The sequence below is a fragment of the Primulina tabacum genome, chromosome 12 (genome assembly GCF_025594145.1).
Source record: "Primulina tabacum isolate GXHZ01 chromosome 12, ASM2559414v2, whole genome shotgun sequence".
Lineage (NCBI taxonomy): Eukaryota > Viridiplantae > Streptophyta > Magnoliopsida > Lamiales > Gesneriaceae > Primulina > Primulina tabacum.
The window spans coordinates 5,805,770-5,828,041 of NC_134561.1; the positions used below are offsets into that span (position 1 = coordinate 5,805,770).

Sequence of the window (22,272 nt, forward strand, 5' to 3'; positions counted from 1 at the left end):
AAGGTATTCTTTCTTTACCCAAGCTAGCTCTCACTTAGCCTTCTCTTGTTTTATCGGGACCAGCTCTCGTTTCCATTATATCTCTCTCCATTTGAGTCCAAGAATGGCTCGGGTTCTTTCCAAGGTATCCCCATATATATAATAGTTTAATTATGTAACAAAAAAATGGCTTTGAAAAATTTCAGACCAGAATTAGAAAACAGGAAACAGATTAGAGTACAACACTTTTCTTCTTGCTTCTCGGAACACATTTCCATCGTGTCAAGACAGAGCAACGGTTATTATATCCGGCAATCACGGGATTAGAATAGAGCATGGATTTGGAATATATACCCATATCATTTGCTTCCAAAATATTCAATGTTAGATCAATTCCCATTTCAGAATCCAATTATGCAAAAACACATAATAATTCAAGAAAGCAAAAGAAACCAAAAACACATGAAATTCATGACCAAGCTACATACTTCACTAAAGGGTAGTGCCTCGATTTGCGCCTAGACATGCAACGCTATGGCTCTACCTACTTGCCATGTTATGCTGTGCTTTTGGCATCTTCGCTTTAAAAAAACCACATTGAACTTATAGCCCCGCAGTTAAACGGAATAAAGAAATAAGAAAGGGACAACTTCGAGGCCCGACAAAGTCAACAGAAGCCTTGCTTGGCAGAGTTTCTGAGTATTAACTAGTGTACAACAATGGCCTAGTACATTTGGATCAAAGAGTATTGCTAACATGGTGAGATGTTACGCGGAAATTCGACTAAATACAAATTTCAAGTTGCATGTTCAAGTTAAAACTGTGTCAATACTTTGCAAATGAAGGTCCATATAAATGTCAACTAGACGAGTGAATTCTCTTAACGTTCTCCAACAAGTTCTTGGAAACACTTCCTTCACTGGTTTTACTCTCAAATGCTTCACCTTGGAATGTTGTTCTTGAATTGTGGTATTGGCTACCATATGCTGTGCCAAATCCCCACCCTAGTCCTAGCCCAATGCCGCAGCCGCCACCTTAAAGATCGAAGGGGAAAAAAAAAGGAATAGATCAAGAATAGGAAAAAAAACAAATAGAGGGTGAGGAACTTCATAAAACGTTTGGATGCGATTTTACCAACCCCAAGTCCCAAGAAGTGGAAAGGCATCCCTGAAAATTATTATGCCAGTTTAACACATATTAGGATAAAAAAATCAACACCCGCAACTAAATTAAACGAAATGAAGTACCAATGTAGAAGCAAAATTGGAAATAGTAATGATTTAATAGTAACATAGCTCAATAATGCCTATGCTGAACATGTAAATTTACTAAAGAAATAAGCCCTTTTGAGATGTAAACATAAAAGATAATAATGCACAAATTTGTAAATGTTCACCAACAAATGATGAGCATATATAAGTTTTATGTAACTGATATAACATATTTAGCACGCTTTCGCAAATTTAAGCGGCCTGGAAGTAGCAACTAACTTGAGCATATTGAAAAAGGCAAATTTATCATCTCGAGTGGGTATTTGCAAAAGCCACAAAAACAAAAAAAAACATGGACTATGTATAAAACCATGCACAAAGAAAATAAATTGTTCCACATCCGAGTATGAGAAAGCACAAAGCCGTCTAAGTCAGCTTCAATTGTTTAAGCTCTAAATCAGTTACCAATCAGTAGCAGATTTATATGGATATAATCCCTGGTAGCTAACTGACTAAAACTTCCCAAAATATACTTGAATAGTTCCTCTTAGAACTATCATTTAAACATTTCCCCATTGTCGGCAGTGTCCCATAATTTCATACAACAGTGGAATGATAAGACCATGATACAAACGAGTAACATCTTGAAGTATCTTATGCTATTTGCCAATTTGGAAAGACGCAATTCACGTGACATTGAGTTCCTGAATTTGGAAATGAAATATTTAAATGAATCAAGAAATGGTGATTAGGTAATAGTTAATTTCTTAGTCTCGGTTCAATATTGTATAATCTACTCGTGTTTACAAGTCAACAATTACTTGAATGGTGCAGTTTATAGTTCATTTGTTTGAGGAATGTATACTTTCCCAGTTGAATGATATGGATTTAGACAGCTTATGAGAAAAGTTTGACCAAAATATGGACACGTTGCAAGTCGAGTACACAAGAGTTCCTGGACACAATGTTCCATTCCCTCCGATATATATCCTATTCTCGCTAATGGTTTTATGTTATTGATTGATCTACATTCTTATTAAGCATCGAACTTAAAAATATTTTAGCAGATATATGATCCTAACTAGTTGAATTTTAAAAGAATATGGGTCCATGATGAGTCCAACATCCACATGCAGTTATAAAGCTATCACCCCTTTTATCTCTCTGAAAAATGTTGAGAGATATAAATAACAGAAGACATCAGTTCAACTAAATTACCATAAAATCATATAATAGATTTATCAAAACTACTCTGAAAAATGTTAAGATAGATCAATAATGGAAGACATCACTTCAACTAAATTACAATAAAACCATATAATAGATTTATCAAAACTTAGATGTAGATATTGATTCAAGTGGTTTACAGCAATAAAGGTCTTCAAAAAAGTCGTGCAATTCAAAATATTGAAAGAAATGGAATGGCACATCATGTACTATACTATAGTGTATACAGCACACATCATTTAAGATGTAAATTACGCGAAACGACTGTCTGGAGATAGTACAATAAAACATAAATTACACAGATCGACCATCTATCTACTAAAAACATCATTCTGGTCTGCAAACTACACAGACTGACAACTTGCAATAACAAATCAAAGAATTAGTTCAACAAAGGGGAAAACACAGAATAACCAATGTTCAGTTATACACAAGTATCAAGGGTTCTTCACATCATCAATTTACATGCAAATTAAAGTTCAAGACCTCTCTAGATAGATATCTCAGTGTCCTAGACGTGGTTGGATTGATGGATTATTTTAAATCCATGATTTCAAACTACTTGATTTGTTTGGACGAACTAAATTCAAGCGAGTTTACATACCTCATTTTAAGTTGAGCAATTTCAATAATAATTGTGGTGGATTTCAAATATACCTAAACTGAATGACATTTGAAATACATTCTCCAAATCCTTCCTCAAATCAAATATCTTTCTCCAAATCAAATTCATCAATTCATATGCAAATGTTAGATATATTTTGTTCTCCCTTTACAAACGAACATACTATCTACCATATTTTAAAGAAGAAGAAAATTTTAGGCCCAAGATTATACTCTAAGCCCAGAACTAACAAAAAATGTTAGTATAACATTCCATTGATAACATATGTTATGATCCTGAGTTATGGATCATGTTAGTGGGCAATTTATCGTGAAAACTAATGACTCTTTTAGGCGAAGTAGAACTTCATGAACTCATTTACGATTCAAGACTTGTTAAAGGGAACCATTCGATCTTTTGGAATATTTTTTTGGAATGAACTCGAGCTGCTAATTTACTCAAAATCTTCCATTATAAATACAAGAGTGAGTCCAATCTGGATAACTAGAAATCTGTAGAGATAAAATTCCAGATCCTAACCTCAATCCTATTTATCTCATATCTCATATGAGATGATCATTTTATGTAAAATAAATATACTTACTAGAGATGATTAAGACTTTCTGGGACCATTACTCTATCAAAGGAGATTGGTTTATAATGAGTATTCGTTCAACCAAACTTTTTTATGAGCACTCTTGGAAAGTGTTAGTTGAGTTACTACACAATAGTTATTTATTAATAAAAAGAAGCAGAAATTTTTGGAAACAAAATGTCTAATGAACAATATAATTTTAAAGAAATTAAGGAGTAGCCACTACATCCTGAATTATGTACTAAGTGGATTTAGATTGCATAATGGATATTAATTATAACTAATTATATAAATATAATGAATTGTACCCTCTATATATTTATATTATACCTCTATAAATAATAAGGATAAAATATCAAATTATTTTTTGTTAAACCACCCACACGTGCTTGAAAAGATGGATTTGATTATTTTTTTATAAAGTTATAAGTTGAATCACATGCAAATTTTATGTCAACAGATTTTCATTACTTGATTTACATTTGTAAAACGTGACATTTGCTTCAAAATTTTAAAGCTATAACATATATTTTTATGAAGTCATGTCATTTACAAGTTTTTTAATATGAAAAGGGGCAATCTAGAACAAAGCGGTGCATAATATATGGAAAGAGAGAGTGGCCCTCAATTGGGGTGGATGACATAGATTATGCTATAAGAACGAACAACCTCCTATCACTGAAACCAGCATCTTTGATGATTTTGATCTTTATGAGAAAAGAGAGCGATCTAATCGTCTTCAAAAAGACCAAAATCTAAGCGGATATTTGTAATTTTGTAGATCAACGTAACATAGTAAAGTGATTGTTGAACACCACTGATGAACAATTCAAGTCTACGGAAAAGCCACTCGCTAATACCATGATTATGAGTTTTTCAACTTGTCGCTAATTACCGTAAAAGGTGAATGGACACATAATGCAGATGAGGGACATTGAAGCTCAACTAAAAACAGTGGAGGATTGTATGTCTGAATTTTCATTATGCATTAAATTTCGAACACTCTTCCTCAACAATAGAGTCCCTTCAAAATATCTTACAATATACATCAAGATAAATGGTCAATCAATGAACTCATGACCATGTGTCTCTAGGAGAATAGAAGATTGTCCATGGAATTTGGTGAGAGTCCATTACTGATGATAGAAGGTAAAAGATCAGAACCAAGCAAAAGAAAGGGAAAGGTAAATACCGCCACAAGGTGGAAATTGGAATAAAAAAGAATGCAAGTGTTTTTCTGTAAAAGAAGTGAAAAATGAAAAAGTTGTGCTAAATTCCAGAAATGGCTTAAGATGAAAGTTAATCAATCTCATTTGTCCGTTATTAATCTAATATGGTTGATGTTATTTGTGACACTTGGTGGATGAATTCTAGACCTACCATCCATATTTTGAATACCTCGTAGGGTATACAAAATCTCAGGAAGCCAATTCAAAGTGAACAACGCGTTTATCTAGGAAACAAAATGTCTTCATATGTTCATTTCTCATGAAGGACCAAATCTCATTTTTTCTATATGATTCTCAAATTTTAGTAGTGGCATGCCTCTTTATTAGCAATCATCAATTCACTCCTTATGTTTTCAATAACAACTATATTTTCTTTAACATGTTCTATTATGGCTAAATACTTAATGTCGCTCTGTTTGCTTTAACAGTAGCTGCATTGATACGATATATTCTTAGGCTGCGTTTGGTTGGGGGGATTAGGTAGGTTTCTGAATCTTTAACCAACCTAATCTCATGTTTGGTACGATTTTTATTTAACCAAGTCAATCCCTCCTATAAATGATTAGGTTATATTAACTGGGATAAAATAATCACTCCTCATCCTCTAGGATTATTTATTCAACTCTTAATCCAACCTATTTTTCCAATTTTACCCTTCTTCTATATCCAAACTCACCAACACTTCCCGCCACCGATCGCCGGCCGGCCGCCACCGGCCGATCGCCGGCCATAGCCGCCACCGGTCGACCGCCGGCGAACAGCAGATCGCCGGCAGTTCGCCACCGCCGTCACCGGCCGACCACCGTCGCTGCCGGCCGCCGGCCGCCGCCGAAGTGGAGGGCAATTTTGTCAATTAATCAAAAGATTCTTAATTATCTCATTTTTAACAATCATACCAAACATAATATTATTTTATCATTATCTACTTCAATCATTCTTTTTATCATTTATCTCTTAATCATTTCATAATTTTATCATCCAACCAAATGTAGCCTTAAAGGTTAGAATTTCAATACATGATTCTAAACATATAAATGAAACTCTCCATCTGCATACCATGGAAGGTAACATCAAAACAAGATATCAACTCAGCTTTCTCAGCAGAAGTAGTAATTAGAGATTGATTTGCACTTCTCCGCTTCAACATTAAAATCTTATAGAGATCAAGTGCTACTTTCTTGTTCTGAAACTAGTAGATGTACATGTATCATGAATCATCGATGAAAGATAAAATATTTCGAATTATGTATCTCTATATCTCGACAACAAATATTTGAATGTATGATTTCTTATATTTCACTCTTCTTGAAATCAATTTTGGAGTTGTTACTCTCCTTTCCCTTCATGCAATCGATGGAAGCCTCAAAATTAGTAAAATTCAAAGTATCAATTACTTTTCTACTTTCAAAACAGAACCACCGCCTAAAACCAAACTCCATGTTCAACCTTCAAATACAAATGCATCTTGCATCCTAAATAAATGCAGTATTCACTATGTAGTGGTTTCCTTAGGTTTACAAGGTATTTGAAATATCAATTGTAGATCAATAGTCAATCCACCATATGTCATACATAATATCAACCATATTACAATTATAATAGACAAATGAGATTGTTTTAGCTTTCATTTGAAGTCATTTATGAAATTTGCCCAACCTTTCCTTGTGTTCAAAATAATACATCAAGAAAGATTTAGACATATCAACCTCAAATGTCTTTAGATGAGCTACAATATCCCTCGTTTATATGATGTGATCGCATCAGAATCAAGGTGCTGAAAAGTTTTATTCGAAAACTCAAAATATTCATTAACATCGTTCACCAATTCTGACTTTGTTATGCCGATCAATTGAACTACGGATACCAGCACAGATTTTGATATTAAGAACATCACACAGAGACAATTAAATCGGCTCCATTATTCATAAAGATCAACATTATCAAAGATGTTGATTTCGGTGATAAGAGATGATTCGTCTTTCCTTGTGACATAAGTCATAATATAGTAATATACATTCATCATTTAGTTCTCACCCCCTAGTTCCTAAATATGTAGCTCTCATTTCATATATTATAGTTCCCACCCTTTAGTTCCTATATATTTGATTACTTGACTGCATAAAAATATTTGACGCAGATATCATGAGTTACCAGAGTAAATCATGTTATGTAAATATAATGACACAATATTGGTTTCTAAACTAAAATTTTAATACATTTAGATTACATTCAATTACAACTTTATAATAAAAGTATTAATTAATCTTTTCTAACTTCTGTGAATAAATCCTAAATATCTAAAAATATATCATAAAAACCCTATGGGGTAAAATTTACTAGTTTTATGTAGTTACAAGTAATGTCTACAATGTATATTCTTTTATAATTCATAATTGTATAATGTTTCTTAATTAATTTTTAAATTTTTTATTTTAATATGCAAGATCTTAAACTAAATGCCATATGCAATTAAGGGATGCGTACAACTTTCCTCCACATTAAAGTACTAATAAAACATTAATTAAACTCTTCCAAAGTCATCAAATTAACACTAGGATGATGTAACATGTATTTGTCTATATTGTTATAATCTATATTCTCATAAAATTGAAAATGATTACTCAAAAAATATATAATGACATTGAATATCAACTTGACTAATAAAATGACATAGAATATACCACTTGTTTTTGTCCTCATAAAGAAAAATGTGAACTTGTAATGAAAACGAACAATTCAACGTCATCTTCAAGCTTGAGCCAGGTAGCTTCAACCTAGATATATTTTACATCTTCAAATTTTTTTTAAAAATAAAAAATTTAATAACCTTATTATATTTTACCTCCGGTCATTGCAAGCATAGGCAGAGGCATAAACCATGGTAACAATGTAATAATAAATCATGTTTTTAAACTCAAAAGAACCTGATAAAAATAAATGTGAAAAAAAAACAAGCGTTTACCTATGGTCATTGAGTCGATTCATAAATATTCAATTTCTCTACTAGTTTGAAGCCGTCTAAGTACTCCAATCCTCTTTATAGATGGTGTAATATTTGTTTTAAAAGAGTGTGCTTATAGACCTCAAACAGCAGTCTCATTACCATAATCGATCAAATCTTGAACTGTGAAAAGTCGAAAGGATGAGATTATGCATATCTTTAAGAAGATTATACTAAATTTAACGTATTTTCTGGTGAACATTTCAGCACAAAATCTTAACTTTTTTTCACCATAGCACCTTTCAGAAAATTCAAATTAAAGGTACTTATTCTCAGACAAAATTTCAATAGCAGGTTATAGGGAACTGACCCCCGAAGCCCCATCCAACACCAAAGCCACAGCCAACTCCGAAACCTGAACGAAATTTCAATCCCATTTCAAGAAAAACCCGTCATCATAACAATCGTCAAACAAAAGAAAAATTAAAGAAAAGGGTAACTGCAAACACACGAAAAAGTAACATTTTTCAAGAAAGCCGGAGTACAAATATCGATACAGATTAAAACTAGCGTAATAAGTGAATTTAAGCATTTTATCAAGAAATATATTACCAAAACCGACACCGGCACCATTGAAATTTGTGAGCGTCATTCTGAATTTAATCCTCTGAATTCTCTTCTGCGTTTTACAAAGAACAAAGAATGAATATACAGCGAGACAGTGAGATCGATATATAGGGCCCAAAAAACAGAGATCGAATCAATGAGACCCAAAGTTTTTGGTTTTTTTTTAATCCATGATCCAAGCCCGTCGGAAAATTCCTAACTAGAGGAAAATGAAAAGAAAAAACGAAAATAATAGTTAAGAAAAATCGAATGTTGGCAATGTATATTTTATTTTTACTATTTTAGTTTTTTATATTATCAAATTTCAATTTTAAAATGTTATGTTTTATTTTTTTGGTGATTTTAGTCTTTTTTTCATTAAAAGTGTCGATGTGTTATTACACACGTCAATATCACTTCGAAAAAATTACTAAAAAATTGACTACAAAAAACAAAGATAAGGTACAAAAACTGCAATTTGACAACAAAATTACCAAATTTGCAAAAAAAAATCGAATATACATAAAAAAAATGCAATTTCTATAACAAATATTTATAGGATAAGAGTAAATGATTAATAAATCCCCAACATCATAGTTATATTTTTGTTCAATTCCTGTTAGATGAAAAAAAATTATGTAGTCCTTAATTCATACAAAAAATGTTTATGCACTCTCTGGCCAACAATTCTTTTCTCGGATGAAATTCAGTAAAAAATATATTGTAAATCTGGTATCAATATATAATATTTGTGAAACGTCTGCTATTCGTTTCACTTAAAAAATATTAGAAATTTTTTTTTCTTACTAAATCGGCCGAATATATATGTATTTTAAAAATATCTTGTACCATTTTGAAAATAAAACAACCAACTAATATTTAAAAATTCAAAGGAAAATAGTTCAAATCATAAAATCATTTAAATGTTTTACCAAACCTAAAAACATTATTTGAAAAGTATAGCTCATACTAAAACCTCTCAAAAACTACTCAAAGCATAATTAAAAAGTCGTAAAATATTTATCGTAAATCATAAACTTAAAATCATAAGTGCGGAAAAATAGAAGTCCTGGTCATCGGGTTATGTGCACCGACAGTCCAGCAAAGTCAACCATCAAGACCTCCCACATCATAATTATCAATATCACCTGCATCAATCACACCTAGTGAGTCTAAAGACTCAACACATCATATTCTTGATAAAAAATAATACGTATAAAAATCACATACAACAGTGAAAAATACTTGTACTTAAAATAACATTTTCATAATAATGCATAAACTTTAACATAAACATTTTTGTAAACATTTTCATATCAACATATTCATATTCGTATTAACATATTCATATTCGTGTTTGTTGAATTCAGATCGTGATTGTGACTCGTATTCGTATTTGTATTGGGCGATGGATCCATCTATAAAACCACAGTACTGGGCGGTGGGGAGACCAGAAACACTCTCACCGGTCAACTTTGCCTTGGCCAACATATTAACATATCATGGTATTCGTATTCGTATTCGTATTCATATTCGTATCAATGAAAATACGATCGTCGGACTCCCACTGGGACCTTCACCCTCACGATATCTCCAACATATTTAGTCACAATTACTTCACTTCCTTCAACGTTTCGTATTCTCATCACTTAATAAAAATTAAACATGCATAAAACATTTTTCTTTTAAACCAAGCATGCAACATATATTTTAAATGTCAATATTAAATCATAAAAATTCATAAACATTTAAAAATAAACATTTTAACATATTTAAATCATAAATATCCATGAACATTTTAAAATAAACACTCTAACAGATTACAAATCCGTAAACATGTAAAATAAACGTTTTAAAATATAAAAATCATAAAAAGCCATAAACGTTTTAAAATCAACATTTTAAAATATTAAATGATAATCATTTAAAATAAACATTTTGACATTTAGATCATAAACATTGAGAATAAATATTTTGACATATTAAGTCATAAACATTTAAAATAAACGTTTTAACATATTATAAATCCATAAACATTTTAAATACACATCATAAAAATCCATAATCATTTAAAATAATCATAGTAGCATATAAAACAGCATTCAGGACAATGCCATGATGTTTACTAATTTTCGGGTGTAAAATGACCGTTTTATTCCTAGCAGCATAATTTTTCGTATTTATCCTTAGACCTGGAAACGACATTCCAAATCATTCCAAACTTAACATATAACCTTAAAACACTCCCATAAATATTTCTTATGGTTAAAACTTAGCCTTTTGATATATTCTTCGATTCGTTTTTAAACTTAGGCGTACTTCCCAGTTTTGACACTTATGGACTCGAAACTTAACCAAATTTTACCAAACTTGAACCAAAGCTTAACAACACCTAATTAAACCATATTCTACCCAAATCAAGCCCATTGAGTCCCTTGAACTCATCTAGGAAGCTACTGAATTTTTATGAACCAAGAGTTCTAGTCCTAATATGATTCTAACCTAGGCTAATTTCGACTCAATCCCTTAACCACCATGTCCAGCCTCTACCCAACCATCCTAGGACCTAGAACAAACCCATGACATGCTGCTGGACCGAACCTACCAGCCCCAAACACGCCTAACCCTTCAACCGTACCCTAGTACAATTTTCATTCATAATGGTGTCCTATATTTTCCAGCCTTTAAACATACACCTAGGGACCCTTAAAAATGTGGAAAAATATCCCTTCAGGTACCCCTACCATGGCAGCCCCTTTGTGCATCATTATGAAGAGTTTTAAAAAAAGAAAACTCTAGTTTTATGCATAATAAGCCACTGATCAGTTGGAAATTGATCAGTGGCTACATTCAGTTGTGAGCTTATCAGCTATTGCTTATCAGGTGATCCTTCAACTTCACACATCATCAATTAACAAAAAGGACATTCAACCGACAACAGTACAAAGCAGACTGCAACAAATAGTGGGAACGCCGCAAAGCTGCAGTGTACGAATGTCAGAAAGATAATGATGTGACAAACAACTGATATAAAGATTCAAATTACATTGATTATTACCGTTGAAGATAAGCCAATAAATAGCAGAGAATGGCAATTGAAAAATCCCAACAATCAACGATTCACTATTCTATCAATCTTGTTGTTACTCTGCTTAAATTCTCACTCATATTCAAAAGAATTAGAAACTCACACTTATCAGATATATTTGTAGCATTCTAGGCTATTTTTCGAGCTTACTAGCACAAATCATCTTGTTGTAAATTCGATCTTAAAAGAGATCAGTTGTGCTAATTTCAGTTGAGTACTGTGAAAAAAATTGTAAACTAAGAGTTTCAGTTTTGACATTGTTAAGTCCAAACTGAAGTGGGTCGGTACAAGTGTTTGTATCGATCAAAGTCTTTTAGTGGATATCTTATCCTCGTGATAGAAGGGGTGACATAGGAGTGATTGAAATCTCCGAACATCCATAAAATCTCGTGTACTTTCATCTCAGTTTTCATTCTATCTATCAGTCAATTTATTTCCGCACTTTATTGCTAACTGATTGATATCGACTGACAAGATTCTGAGTTTCAGTTTGTCACTAAACTGACTCAAAATTCGAAAAGATTGTGAAAATCGTGAGTTTTTATTCAATCCCCCTTCTAAACACTCCTTCATCAGTTAATCGATCCTATCAAGTGGTATCAGAGCCGTTGAATCTTGTCCCAGAATATTCTTATCCACAAACTGATCATCATGTCTTCATTCAATAAAATATCAATGTTTTCCAGAGAAGATTTCGATGACTGGAAAATCAGAATGCATACTCATTTAGCTACACAAGACGACGACATGTGGTATATCATTACTGAAGGTCCCATGAAAATCTTATAGGCATATACAGCAGTTGCAATAACTGATGGGGTACCTCATCGCATTGAGAAGCCCAGAGAGGAATGGACAACTGAGGATAAAAGGAAAGCCAACCTTGACAATGTGGCTAAGGACATCTTATATAAAACGATGGATAAAGTCACTTTCAGCAAAATCAAAATGTGCAAAACTGCCAAAAAATTATAGGACAAACTGATTCAACGAGCAAACCAAAGAGAACAAGCTATCAGTTGCTGTTAAGAAGTTTGAAAATATCAAGATGAGAGTTGGTCAATCTATGCACAAATATGATGAGAGGGTCAGTGGTATTATAAACGAGATGAATGCACTTGGAAAGGTATATTCTAATAAATAAATAGCACTTAAAGTGGTCAGAGGTCTTCCAAAAGAATGGGATGTCAAGACTATGGCTATGCGTGAATCAAAGGATCTTAACAAGGTTGAACTTCACGATTTGTTTGTTGATCTAAAGGCATACGAGTTTGAACTACAAACCAGAGAAGGGGAACTTTCTACATCAAATGTCACAACTGCTGTCAAGCTAGAACCAACTGGTTCAGTTGACAAATCTGTTGATCAGCTGAGCGATGACGTAATGTCATTGTTTGTCAAGAAGTTTGGAAGGTTTATGAGGAGAAATCAAGGAAACTTCCAAAAACAATATCAGAAAAATCACTCCCAAGAAGAACCTTATACTTGCTACAACGGTGGCAAGACTGGCCATTTCATTGCTGACTGTCCCAAACCAAAGAAGGAAGTCGATGATCAACTTAAAAGGGAAAGAAGCCCTATGAGCACAGAAGAAGAACCAAGGATGACAAGAAATCTCTCAGAAAGAAACATGAGGTGCTTCTAGCTGAAGAGAGTAAGTCAAAGTGGGTAGAAACTGATATTGAGAAGTCAAAACCTGAAAGTCCAATCAGTTCAAGTGATGATGAAGAAGAAGTCAAGTGCTTAATGGCAGATGATGCTGAACTGAAGTCAACAAGTGAACATATATTTGACTTCAGGTCTACTGATTTCACTCGTGAGGAACTCATTACCACATTGCATGACATGGTAAATGAGTATCACAAACTTGCTCGATCATTTGAAAAGGTCAGAGCTGAGCAAAATGATCCAAATGTTGACAAAACTGAAACTGATGAGTCAGTTGAAGTGTTGAGTCTAAAAAGGGAGATTGCATAGCAAAAAGCTGAAATGATTGAGAACCAAGCTTTAATATATCAGTTAAAAACTGATAATTCAAAACATACTGAATTGATTCAAGCTTGGAACAAGTCTTCAGTTACATTAACTGAAATGCAGAATTCACAAAAATCAGTTGATGATAAAACTGGTTTAGGCTTTAACAGTCATGTTGAAAATTCTGCAAGTGATACACAGCCAAGGTTGAATAAAATCAAAAGAAAGTACATTACCTTTGTAAAATCAACTATTGTAAATGAATTCTCAGAACCAAGTAAACCAACTGTTCAATCGACTGAAAGTAAGAACAGAGCCAAACGGTATAGAATTGGATATAGCTCTGAGAATTCAACTGATTCAAGAAACTGGTCACCTAAACGATTCAGTTACAAAAATCAGCACTCAAGGAATGGCTATTACAATTATTACAACTGTAAGCCTGTTCAGAAACGGTATCAAAGAACAGTCAGTTGAAAAAGGGTATAAATCATACTGTTTCTTCCTCACACCATACACTTAATACCCAAAAGACGAGAAAAATTATTTGGAACACAGTAACTGGAAAGTCATTTAGACTGGTCCAAGTCTTGGTTCCTAAAGAACTAATCAGTTTAGGACCCAAATGAATATGGGTACCAAGATCATATACTGTGTGTGATTGCAGGTGACATGTACAAACAAGGAATCCACCTGGTACCTAGACAGTGGATGCTCACGACATTTGACGGGGGATGCAAATCTACTATCTCAACTTATCAAATACACTGGAACAAACATTAGTTTTGGAGACAACTCCAAAGGTAAAACTGTGGGTAAGGGTAAGCTTATCCATGGTAACTTTACTGTCAAATATGTTTTACTAGTTGAGAATTTAAAGTGTAACTTGATTAGTATCAGTCAGTTATGCGACAATAATTTCTCAGTTCAGTTCGACAAACACACGTGTTCAGTTAGAGACTCAACTGATGACGTCATCCAAACTGGCAATCGTTGTGGAAATACTTACAAAGTCAGTTGGACTGATCAACCTTATGCACCAGTTTGTTTCATTACTTCCAAATCTTTTAAAAACTGGTTATGGAATAAGAGGTTGAACCACTTAAACTTTAAATCTATTGCTTATCTGAGTAACCATGATCTTGTAACTGATTTGCCCAAAATAGACTTTTCAAAAGATAAAATTTGTTCAGCATGTCAGTTTGGTAAGCAAGTAAGATCTTCATTCAAAAACAGAGGTTGTAAATCATCCTTCCGATGCTTAGAACTGTTACACATGGATCTTTTTGGTCCAATACTAGTCATGAGTTTAGGGGAAATGAAATACACCTTAGTAGTTGTGGATGATTTTTCAAGATTTACTTGGGTTATTTTTCTCAAATCCAAAGAACAAACTGCTACACAACTGATTAAGCTTTTCAAAATATTATTAAATGAAAAGTCAGTTGGGATTGATCGAATAAGGTCTGATCGAGGGACTGAATTTATCGATCAAAATCTTTCAAAATTTTTAGAAAATGCTGGAATCAAGCATGAGATCTCATAAGCAAGAACTCCTCAGCAAAATAGTGTAGCTGAGAGAAGAAATCGAACTCTTAAAGAAGCTGCTAGAACAATGCTTGCTGATTCTGGTATTTATCAAAGCTTTTTGTCAGAAGCAGTAAACACTGCATGTTAATCTCAGAACAGATCAATGATTAATAAGAATCATTTGAAAACATCATATGAGATCTGACATGGATGAAAAAATTTGGTATCCTACTTCAAAATATTCGGCTGCAAATGTTTTATTCTTGATAATGGCAAAAATTATTTAAAAGCTTTTGATGCTAAATCTACAGAGGGAATTTTCTTGGATATTCTTCAGTTAGTAAAGCTTATAGATTTTTTAATAAAAGCTCTTTAAATGTTGAAGAATCCATACATGTTGTATTTTGTTGGAACATTTCATGTTCGCAATCTTGATTTTGATGTTAACAAAACTTGTTTCTGTATTTCTAACATATTTACTCAAGTGTGAAGTTGCAAACAGAAGAAGCAAACTGAAACGGAATTCAGCCAAACTGAATTTCTAGCAAGCTTCGGTGTTTTGAAGATATCTCTCAGCTGGATGATCCAAATCACAATACACCAACGTGATTAGTCAAGAAAACTCAATTTGGAACAAGTCGTATTTCACATCAGTTGAGCAAAATCGGATGTTATCATGGTCTAACGGATCGCTGAATTACCGAACTGATCGCACGAAAACAGCAATCAGTTGGGTTTGAGCAGCTGTGGTATTTTGGTCATATCTCTCAGCTCCGTTATCGAAATGATGCGATTCAGTATGCGTTGGAAATATAAGACGATGATCTACAAATCATATTCAGAAGTCGAAGTCTGAATCAAAACTTAAGATACTTATAAATGACGATGAAGCTACTTGTTTGGCACAAATTGAAATCAGCTAGGATGATTTCAGCACACCATCTGAACTGAACTGAACTAGCTGCTGACCAGCTGGCCTGAACTGAACCAGCTGCTGCTGACCAACTGAAACTGAACCAGTTGAACTGAATCAGACCAGCTGAAACTGAACCGAACCAGTTAAACTGAACCAGACAAGTTGAACTAAACCAGTTGACCAACTGAACTGAACCGAACCAGCAGCTGACCAACTGAACTGAACTGAACTGAACCGGCTGCTGACCAGTTGAACTGAACGACCAGTTGAGTTGACCAGTCGATGAAAAGTCCAGCAAGACAAATTTGACCGTTGCAATATCAGAAACGGCACATAAACTTTTCAAACAGTCATATTCTTGTGTCTAACTTATATATCATTTTTTGGGCTTATAAATACAACATCTACAAGATCAAACAAGAGCTTTTGATTGTGAGGTGAACTTCAAAGATTATTTGAGTGAGTCTTGCACAAAGATAATAAAGAAACATTATACAAGAGATTTGAACTTCAAAGATTATTTGAGTGAGTCTTGCACAAAGATAATAAACTAGTGTATGTAGTCTTTGCATATGAGACATAAAACAATATGTTGATTGTGAGGTGCTGCCTACAATCTTGAGTGCTAGGAGTTCAGTTTAGGCAGTAGTGTAAGTCCTAAGCTGAGTGGGTTTGTACAAAGAGTTGTATAAATCAAAGTATTCTAGTGAATCCTTCCCAAGGGGAAGAAAGGGTGATGTAGGAGTATTTGAAGTCTCCGAACATCCATAAACAAATTCGTGTCTATTTTTTATTGCATTTAATTATCATTTTCATAGTTTTAAAGATGCATTGTTGAAGCATTTTATGTGTTATTTAAATAAAAAATTATTGCATATCAAGTGTTTGATAAAATGCTTCAACCAAAATATTTTTACTCATTCAACTTGCTTATATTTTAAATGCTTTACAAAATATTTAATCTGTTTCTACGAAGGATTATTTCGAGTATTTTCCGCTGGGTTTTTAAACCAAACTCGATTTAATTCATCGGTGTTCAATATTTCAAGAACCGAGCTATTGTAGCTCAACGATGATCTCCCCAATCGATCCTGTCAATTGGTATCAGAGCGGATTGTTCTTGAAAGAGCATTGAAACTGATTTTGATGTTTAAAATTCAAAAATTTCAGATTTTTTAAAAAACATATATATGCAAATTTGAATTTTCGTGCAGCTTGCAGCGACCGTAGGAAAAATGGCATATCTCCTTGCTCGAGTTTCCAAATGACAAACCACATTTTGCGTTGCAAACTAGACTCATAGAGGTTTACAGCGGTATAAAATTTGCAGCCTACTTATGCCCGAGAAAAAGCAGTTTATTCATTGAAGGTAGAGCATATGTGTTGTAGCAGAAAACGAGCAATTGAGAAATTGGTTAGTTATCCATCTTCTTTTAAAATTTTCAAAATTTCAAAAATATAGGGGGAGAACTCATTATAATTTTAATGAGAGATTATTTTTTAAATATTGAGGGGGAGAAAATTTTGTGCTTAAAATGTTTTGAAAATATGACTTTTTAATTCACACAAAAAGGGGGAAAAATATGTTAGTTGAATCGATTGTTTATCCAAGTTTTATGATCATCAAAAAGGGGGAGATTGTTGGAACATTTCATATTCACAATCTTGATTTTGATGTTAACAAAACTTGTTATTGTGTTTCTAACATATTTACTCAAGTGTGAAGTTGCAAACATAAGAAGCAAACTGAAACGGAATTCAGCCAAACCGAATTTCTAGCGAGCTTCGGTGTTTTGAAGATATCTCTCAGCTAGATGATCCTAATCACAATACGCCAACTTGACTGATTAGAACACTCAATTTGAAAAAAGTCATATTGCATGTCAGTTGAGAAAAATCAGATATTAACATGGTCTAACTGATCGCTGAATTACTGAACTGATCATACAAAAATAGCAATCAGTTAGGTTTCATCAGCTGCGGTATTATGGTCATATCTCTCAGCTCGGTTATCGAAATTACGCGATTCAGTATGCGTTGGAAAGATAAGATGATGATCTACAAATCATTTTCAGAAGTCAAAGTCTGAATCGATACTTAATATGATGATAAATGACGATGAAGCTACTGGTTCTGCACAAACTGAAATCAGCTAGGATGATTTCAGCACACCAGCTGAACTAAACTGAACCAGCTGCTGACCAGCTGAACTGAACTGAACCAGCTGTCGCTGACCAATTGAAACTGAACCAGTTGAACTGAACTAGACCAGCTGAAACTGAACCGAACCAGTTAAACTGAACCAGACCAGTTGAACTGAACCAGCTGACCAACTGAACTGAACCGAACCAGCAGCTGACCAACTGAACTGAACTGAACTAGCAGCTGACCAGTTGAACTGAACAACCAGTTGAGTTGACCAGTCGATAAAAAGTCCAGCAAGACAAATTTGACCGTTGCAATATCAGAAACAGCACAGAAACTTTTCAAACATTCATATTCTTGTGTCTAACTTATATATCATTTTTTGGGCTTATAAATACAACATCTACAAGATCAAACAAGAGCTTTTGAAGGGGATTCAAAGCATGTGCAGTTAGCATAAAGAAATCAGCTAGTTGAGAGCACAAGCCCTTGTGTGAGGATACATTTGAGATGTACACTGTAAAAGAAAAATTACTCAGACACAATCACTCACACATATACAAGAGAGTTGAACTTCAAAGATTAGTTCAGTGAGTCTTGCACAAAGACAATAAACTAGTGTATGTAGTCTTTGCATATGAGACATAAAACAATATGTTGATTCTGAGGTGCTGCCTACAATCTTGAGTGCTAGGAGTTCAGTTTAGGTAGTAGTGTAAGTCCTAAGCTGAGTGGGTTTGTACAAAGAGTTGTATAAATCAAAGTCTTCTAGTGAATCATTTCCAAGGGGAAGAAGGGGTGACGTAGGAGCATTTGAAGTCTCCGAACATTCATAAACAAATTCGCGTATATTTGTTTATTGCATTTTGAAACGTCTGCTACACGTTTTCTTAAAACGTGCTATATTTTTTTTCCAAACCTCACATAGCATCCGGCCGAATCATAAAATATTTTGGAACCATTTTAAAAGTAAAACAACCAACTATTTTATCAACCCAAAAACATTATTTGAAAAGTATAGCCCATACTATAACCTCTCAAAAATCACTCATAAATAAATTTTCGTAAAAATATCTTTAACATCACTTAAAATCATAAATCATAACTAGTGCGGAAAACTAGCGCAGGTCCTCGGGTTATGTGCACCTCCAGTCCAGTCAGATCAACCATCAAGACCTCCATTTAACATATTATCATAATCACCTGCATCAATCACACCTAGTGAGTCTAAAAACTCAACACGTCATATCCTTGATAACAAGTAATACGTAATAGTGTTAACATATAACAGTGAAAAATACTTGTACTTTAAATATCGTTTTCATTAAGATGCATAAACTTTAAACAATAATATTTTTGTAAACATTTTCATGATGCATAAAATTCAAATAAAACATTTTCATAATGATGCATGAACTTTAAACATAAACATTTTCATAAACTTAATCATATCATCCTCAACATATTCATATTCATATTATCATCAACATATACGTATTCCTTTTTCCTTTCGTTGAATTCGGATCGTTAATTGTGACTTTCGTGTTACGTCTACGTCTACGTGTTGGTCGATGGATCCATCTACATGTAACCACAGTACTGGGCTGCGAGGACACCAGCAACACTCTCACCGGTCAACTGGGCCTTGGCCTTACGTATTAACATATCATCGTATACATCTACATGTCTGTATCCAAGGAAAAACGATCGTCGGGCTCCCACTGGGACCATAACCCTCACGAAATTTCCAACATATCATCGTATTAGTCACAATTACTTCACTTCCTTCAACGTTTCATATTCTCATCACTTTATAAAATTTAAACATGCATATAACGTTTTTCTTTTAAACCAAGCATGCAACATGTCTTTTAAATGTCCATAATTAAACAATAAAATCCATAAACGTTTTAAAAGTAACATTTTAACATATAAAAATTCAATCAACATCCATAACCATTGAAAATAATCATATTAGCACATAAAACAGTATTCAGGGCACTGCCATGACATTTACTAATTTCTAGATGTAAAAAGATCGTTTTACCCCTGGACGTAAAATTCCACGTTTTTAACTTTTTATTAATTTCATTGACTCTAATATGTCCCAAATAATTATTTAAGCTTATATAAATTTTCTCAAATTTTTATTTGGCCTAAATCGATGACTTTTAAATTAATCTTTAAATAAGACGTATTAATGCGTTTTAATCACGAATTAAACCAAACCTTAATATAAAATTCCCAAATTCAAAACTTAGCCTTTTAATAATTATTTGAGCTTAACTACAATTTTTCATAATTTTATAAAGCATAAACTATTCTTTTCAATTAACTCGCTAATTAGCGTTTCGTGCGGCGATTAAATCCCGAATAAATCCCAAAACTCATTATTTTGATCCCAAATTTTTAACATAACCTTTTTATAATTTATTCTACCCTTCCAAGTCATGAGCCACACCCGTGGACCCTTGGATCAATTTTTCCTTCTTTAATTTTCGTTTTTGACCCTTCGACGAACACACCGAGCCATCTCCCAATTTACTCGAGCCACGCCCGAGCCACCTTAAGCCAAAACCTAGCCAACCCATATAGTGACCCTACTATGCAATCCCAGCCCAAAAACCCGGCCCATGCTCGGTCAAAACCTTCTGAAACTAGACCCCATTATTCTGCATGTGTGCGTGAGTTAGTATCCTTGGTGTATTAGGTTCCCTTGTCAACTAGGACACCTCCAAGCCCTAACCACTCGACCCCTCACAACCCTAACCTTCCATAGACCACGCCCAGACCAAGCCCAGACCGACCCAGCCCCTGGACCCAGCGCACGAGCCACCTGAAGAAGGCAGCAACCTGTGCGCTACATGCATCCCTCACGTTTCTGGTTTTTCTCGTGCTCTGCCTCAACCAACCCATAAAACCCCTGCCCCACCCTTAAACCACCTTCTCTAGACCCTAAAGGACCTAGTTTAACCCAGCCCAGCCCCCTGGCCGAGCCCTTCCTCCCTGCACAAGCTCCTGAAACCTGTGCAGCCTCACAAGAATTTCTCGGGTAGGAATCCTTCCCAGTCCACCTGTCTCGAGTCCTAGCATGGCTAGGACTCTTCCCTTGACTCACCCTTGGTCTTAGCTCGATCCTGGCCCCAACCGAGCCCAAGCCAAGCCCTCCTCTCATGAAAGCCGAACCACACGATCACCTATGTCCAAGAATTGTTCCATAACGTTTCCAACTTGTTTCTGTTATCGTGTGCAGCGTTTTTGGTTGAGTTTTATGACCCTAAACTTGTGTAAATTCATGCTTGATCAAGTCATAATCATGGCAGCCCTTTATACAATATAAAAACATGATTTTGGGAAGCAAACACACAAGTTTAAGACACCTATGCATGTTGTTACAAAAATTCCATCTTATGTGCCATGTTTTTCATGCAAAACAATTTTAAATAATTACTATGGTGTGAAAGATGAGAAAAGGAAGAAATCGCGTTTTAAACGCACGAAAAACCGTTGACGATTTGCGAAGAACGGGGCGAGTACCTTGGCTTGAATTCTCCTTAAGCTTTCTCAATTATTTCTTCTTCAAATTGTGGTGTTGGGTGCCGTGTATTTGGTTGGGTTTGGGAGATAAAATTCTGATTTGACCCGTGTGATAGTGGGAAGGGTTTGGGGTGTTTAACATTTTAAATACTAATCAAATCTCTAAGCAAGGCTTTAGGCCCATTAGGTAGATAAATAGGCCCAATAGTGCTTGATTAGACTTTAATTAAAAATATAAAAATAGTTTTGTTAAAATAAGTTTGTGAATTTATTAGCCGGGTTGTCAAGAAGTTCGTATTTTTGTTGAAAAACCAACACCGATAAAAATTACGTCCCGGCGTATAAAATCACCTCAAAACCCCTTATTTTCAAAAATAATGAAAAGCATCACCCACATTTTAAATAATTAAAAGCAATTATTCCAATAAAAACATTTTCTATTTTTTTTCAGCCTTCGGTCTCCGTTCCTCGATCGCAACTCGAATATCCTTTTAAAAATACATTTTAATGCAACCATATAGAAAAATATATTTTAAACATGTAAACATGCACCACATAATTAATTAATACAATTAAATCATTTAATTGAAATACACAAAGAATTTAATAATTTGTGCATGTAGTTCGCGTGGACCTTTAAATTTTCGGGGCATTACTATCTTCCCCCCTTAAATTGAATTTCGTCCTCGA

The 22,272-nt window shown here is 34.0% G+C and overlaps 1 protein-coding gene across 2 annotated transcripts; it reads right to left on the reverse strand.

Annotated features, from left to right (window-relative positions):
- Positions 1 to 643: 643 nt before the first annotated feature.
- Positions 644 to 8,627, reverse strand: LOC142520620 (uncharacterized). Of its 2 annotated transcripts, XM_075623672.1 has the most exons (4): positions 8,399 to 8,626; positions 8,157 to 8,201; positions 1,114 to 1,146; positions 644 to 1,013 (listed from the first exon to the last, which is right to left on the reverse strand). In XM_075623672.1, exons 1-4 carry the CDS (start codon positions 8,436 to 8,438, stop codon positions 838 to 840), a joined length of 294 nt encoding a protein of 97 aa, XP_075479787.1. In that variant the 5' UTR covers positions 8,439 to 8,626; the 3' UTR covers positions 644 to 837. The 2 variants fall into 2 exon arrangements, with proteins under 2 accessions (XP_075479787.1, XP_075479788.1); XM_075623673.1 differs by lacking the exon at positions 8,157 to 8,201 and having other exon boundaries at positions 8,399 to 8,627.
- Between the last annotated feature and the right edge of the window lie 13,645 nt (positions 8,628 to 22,272).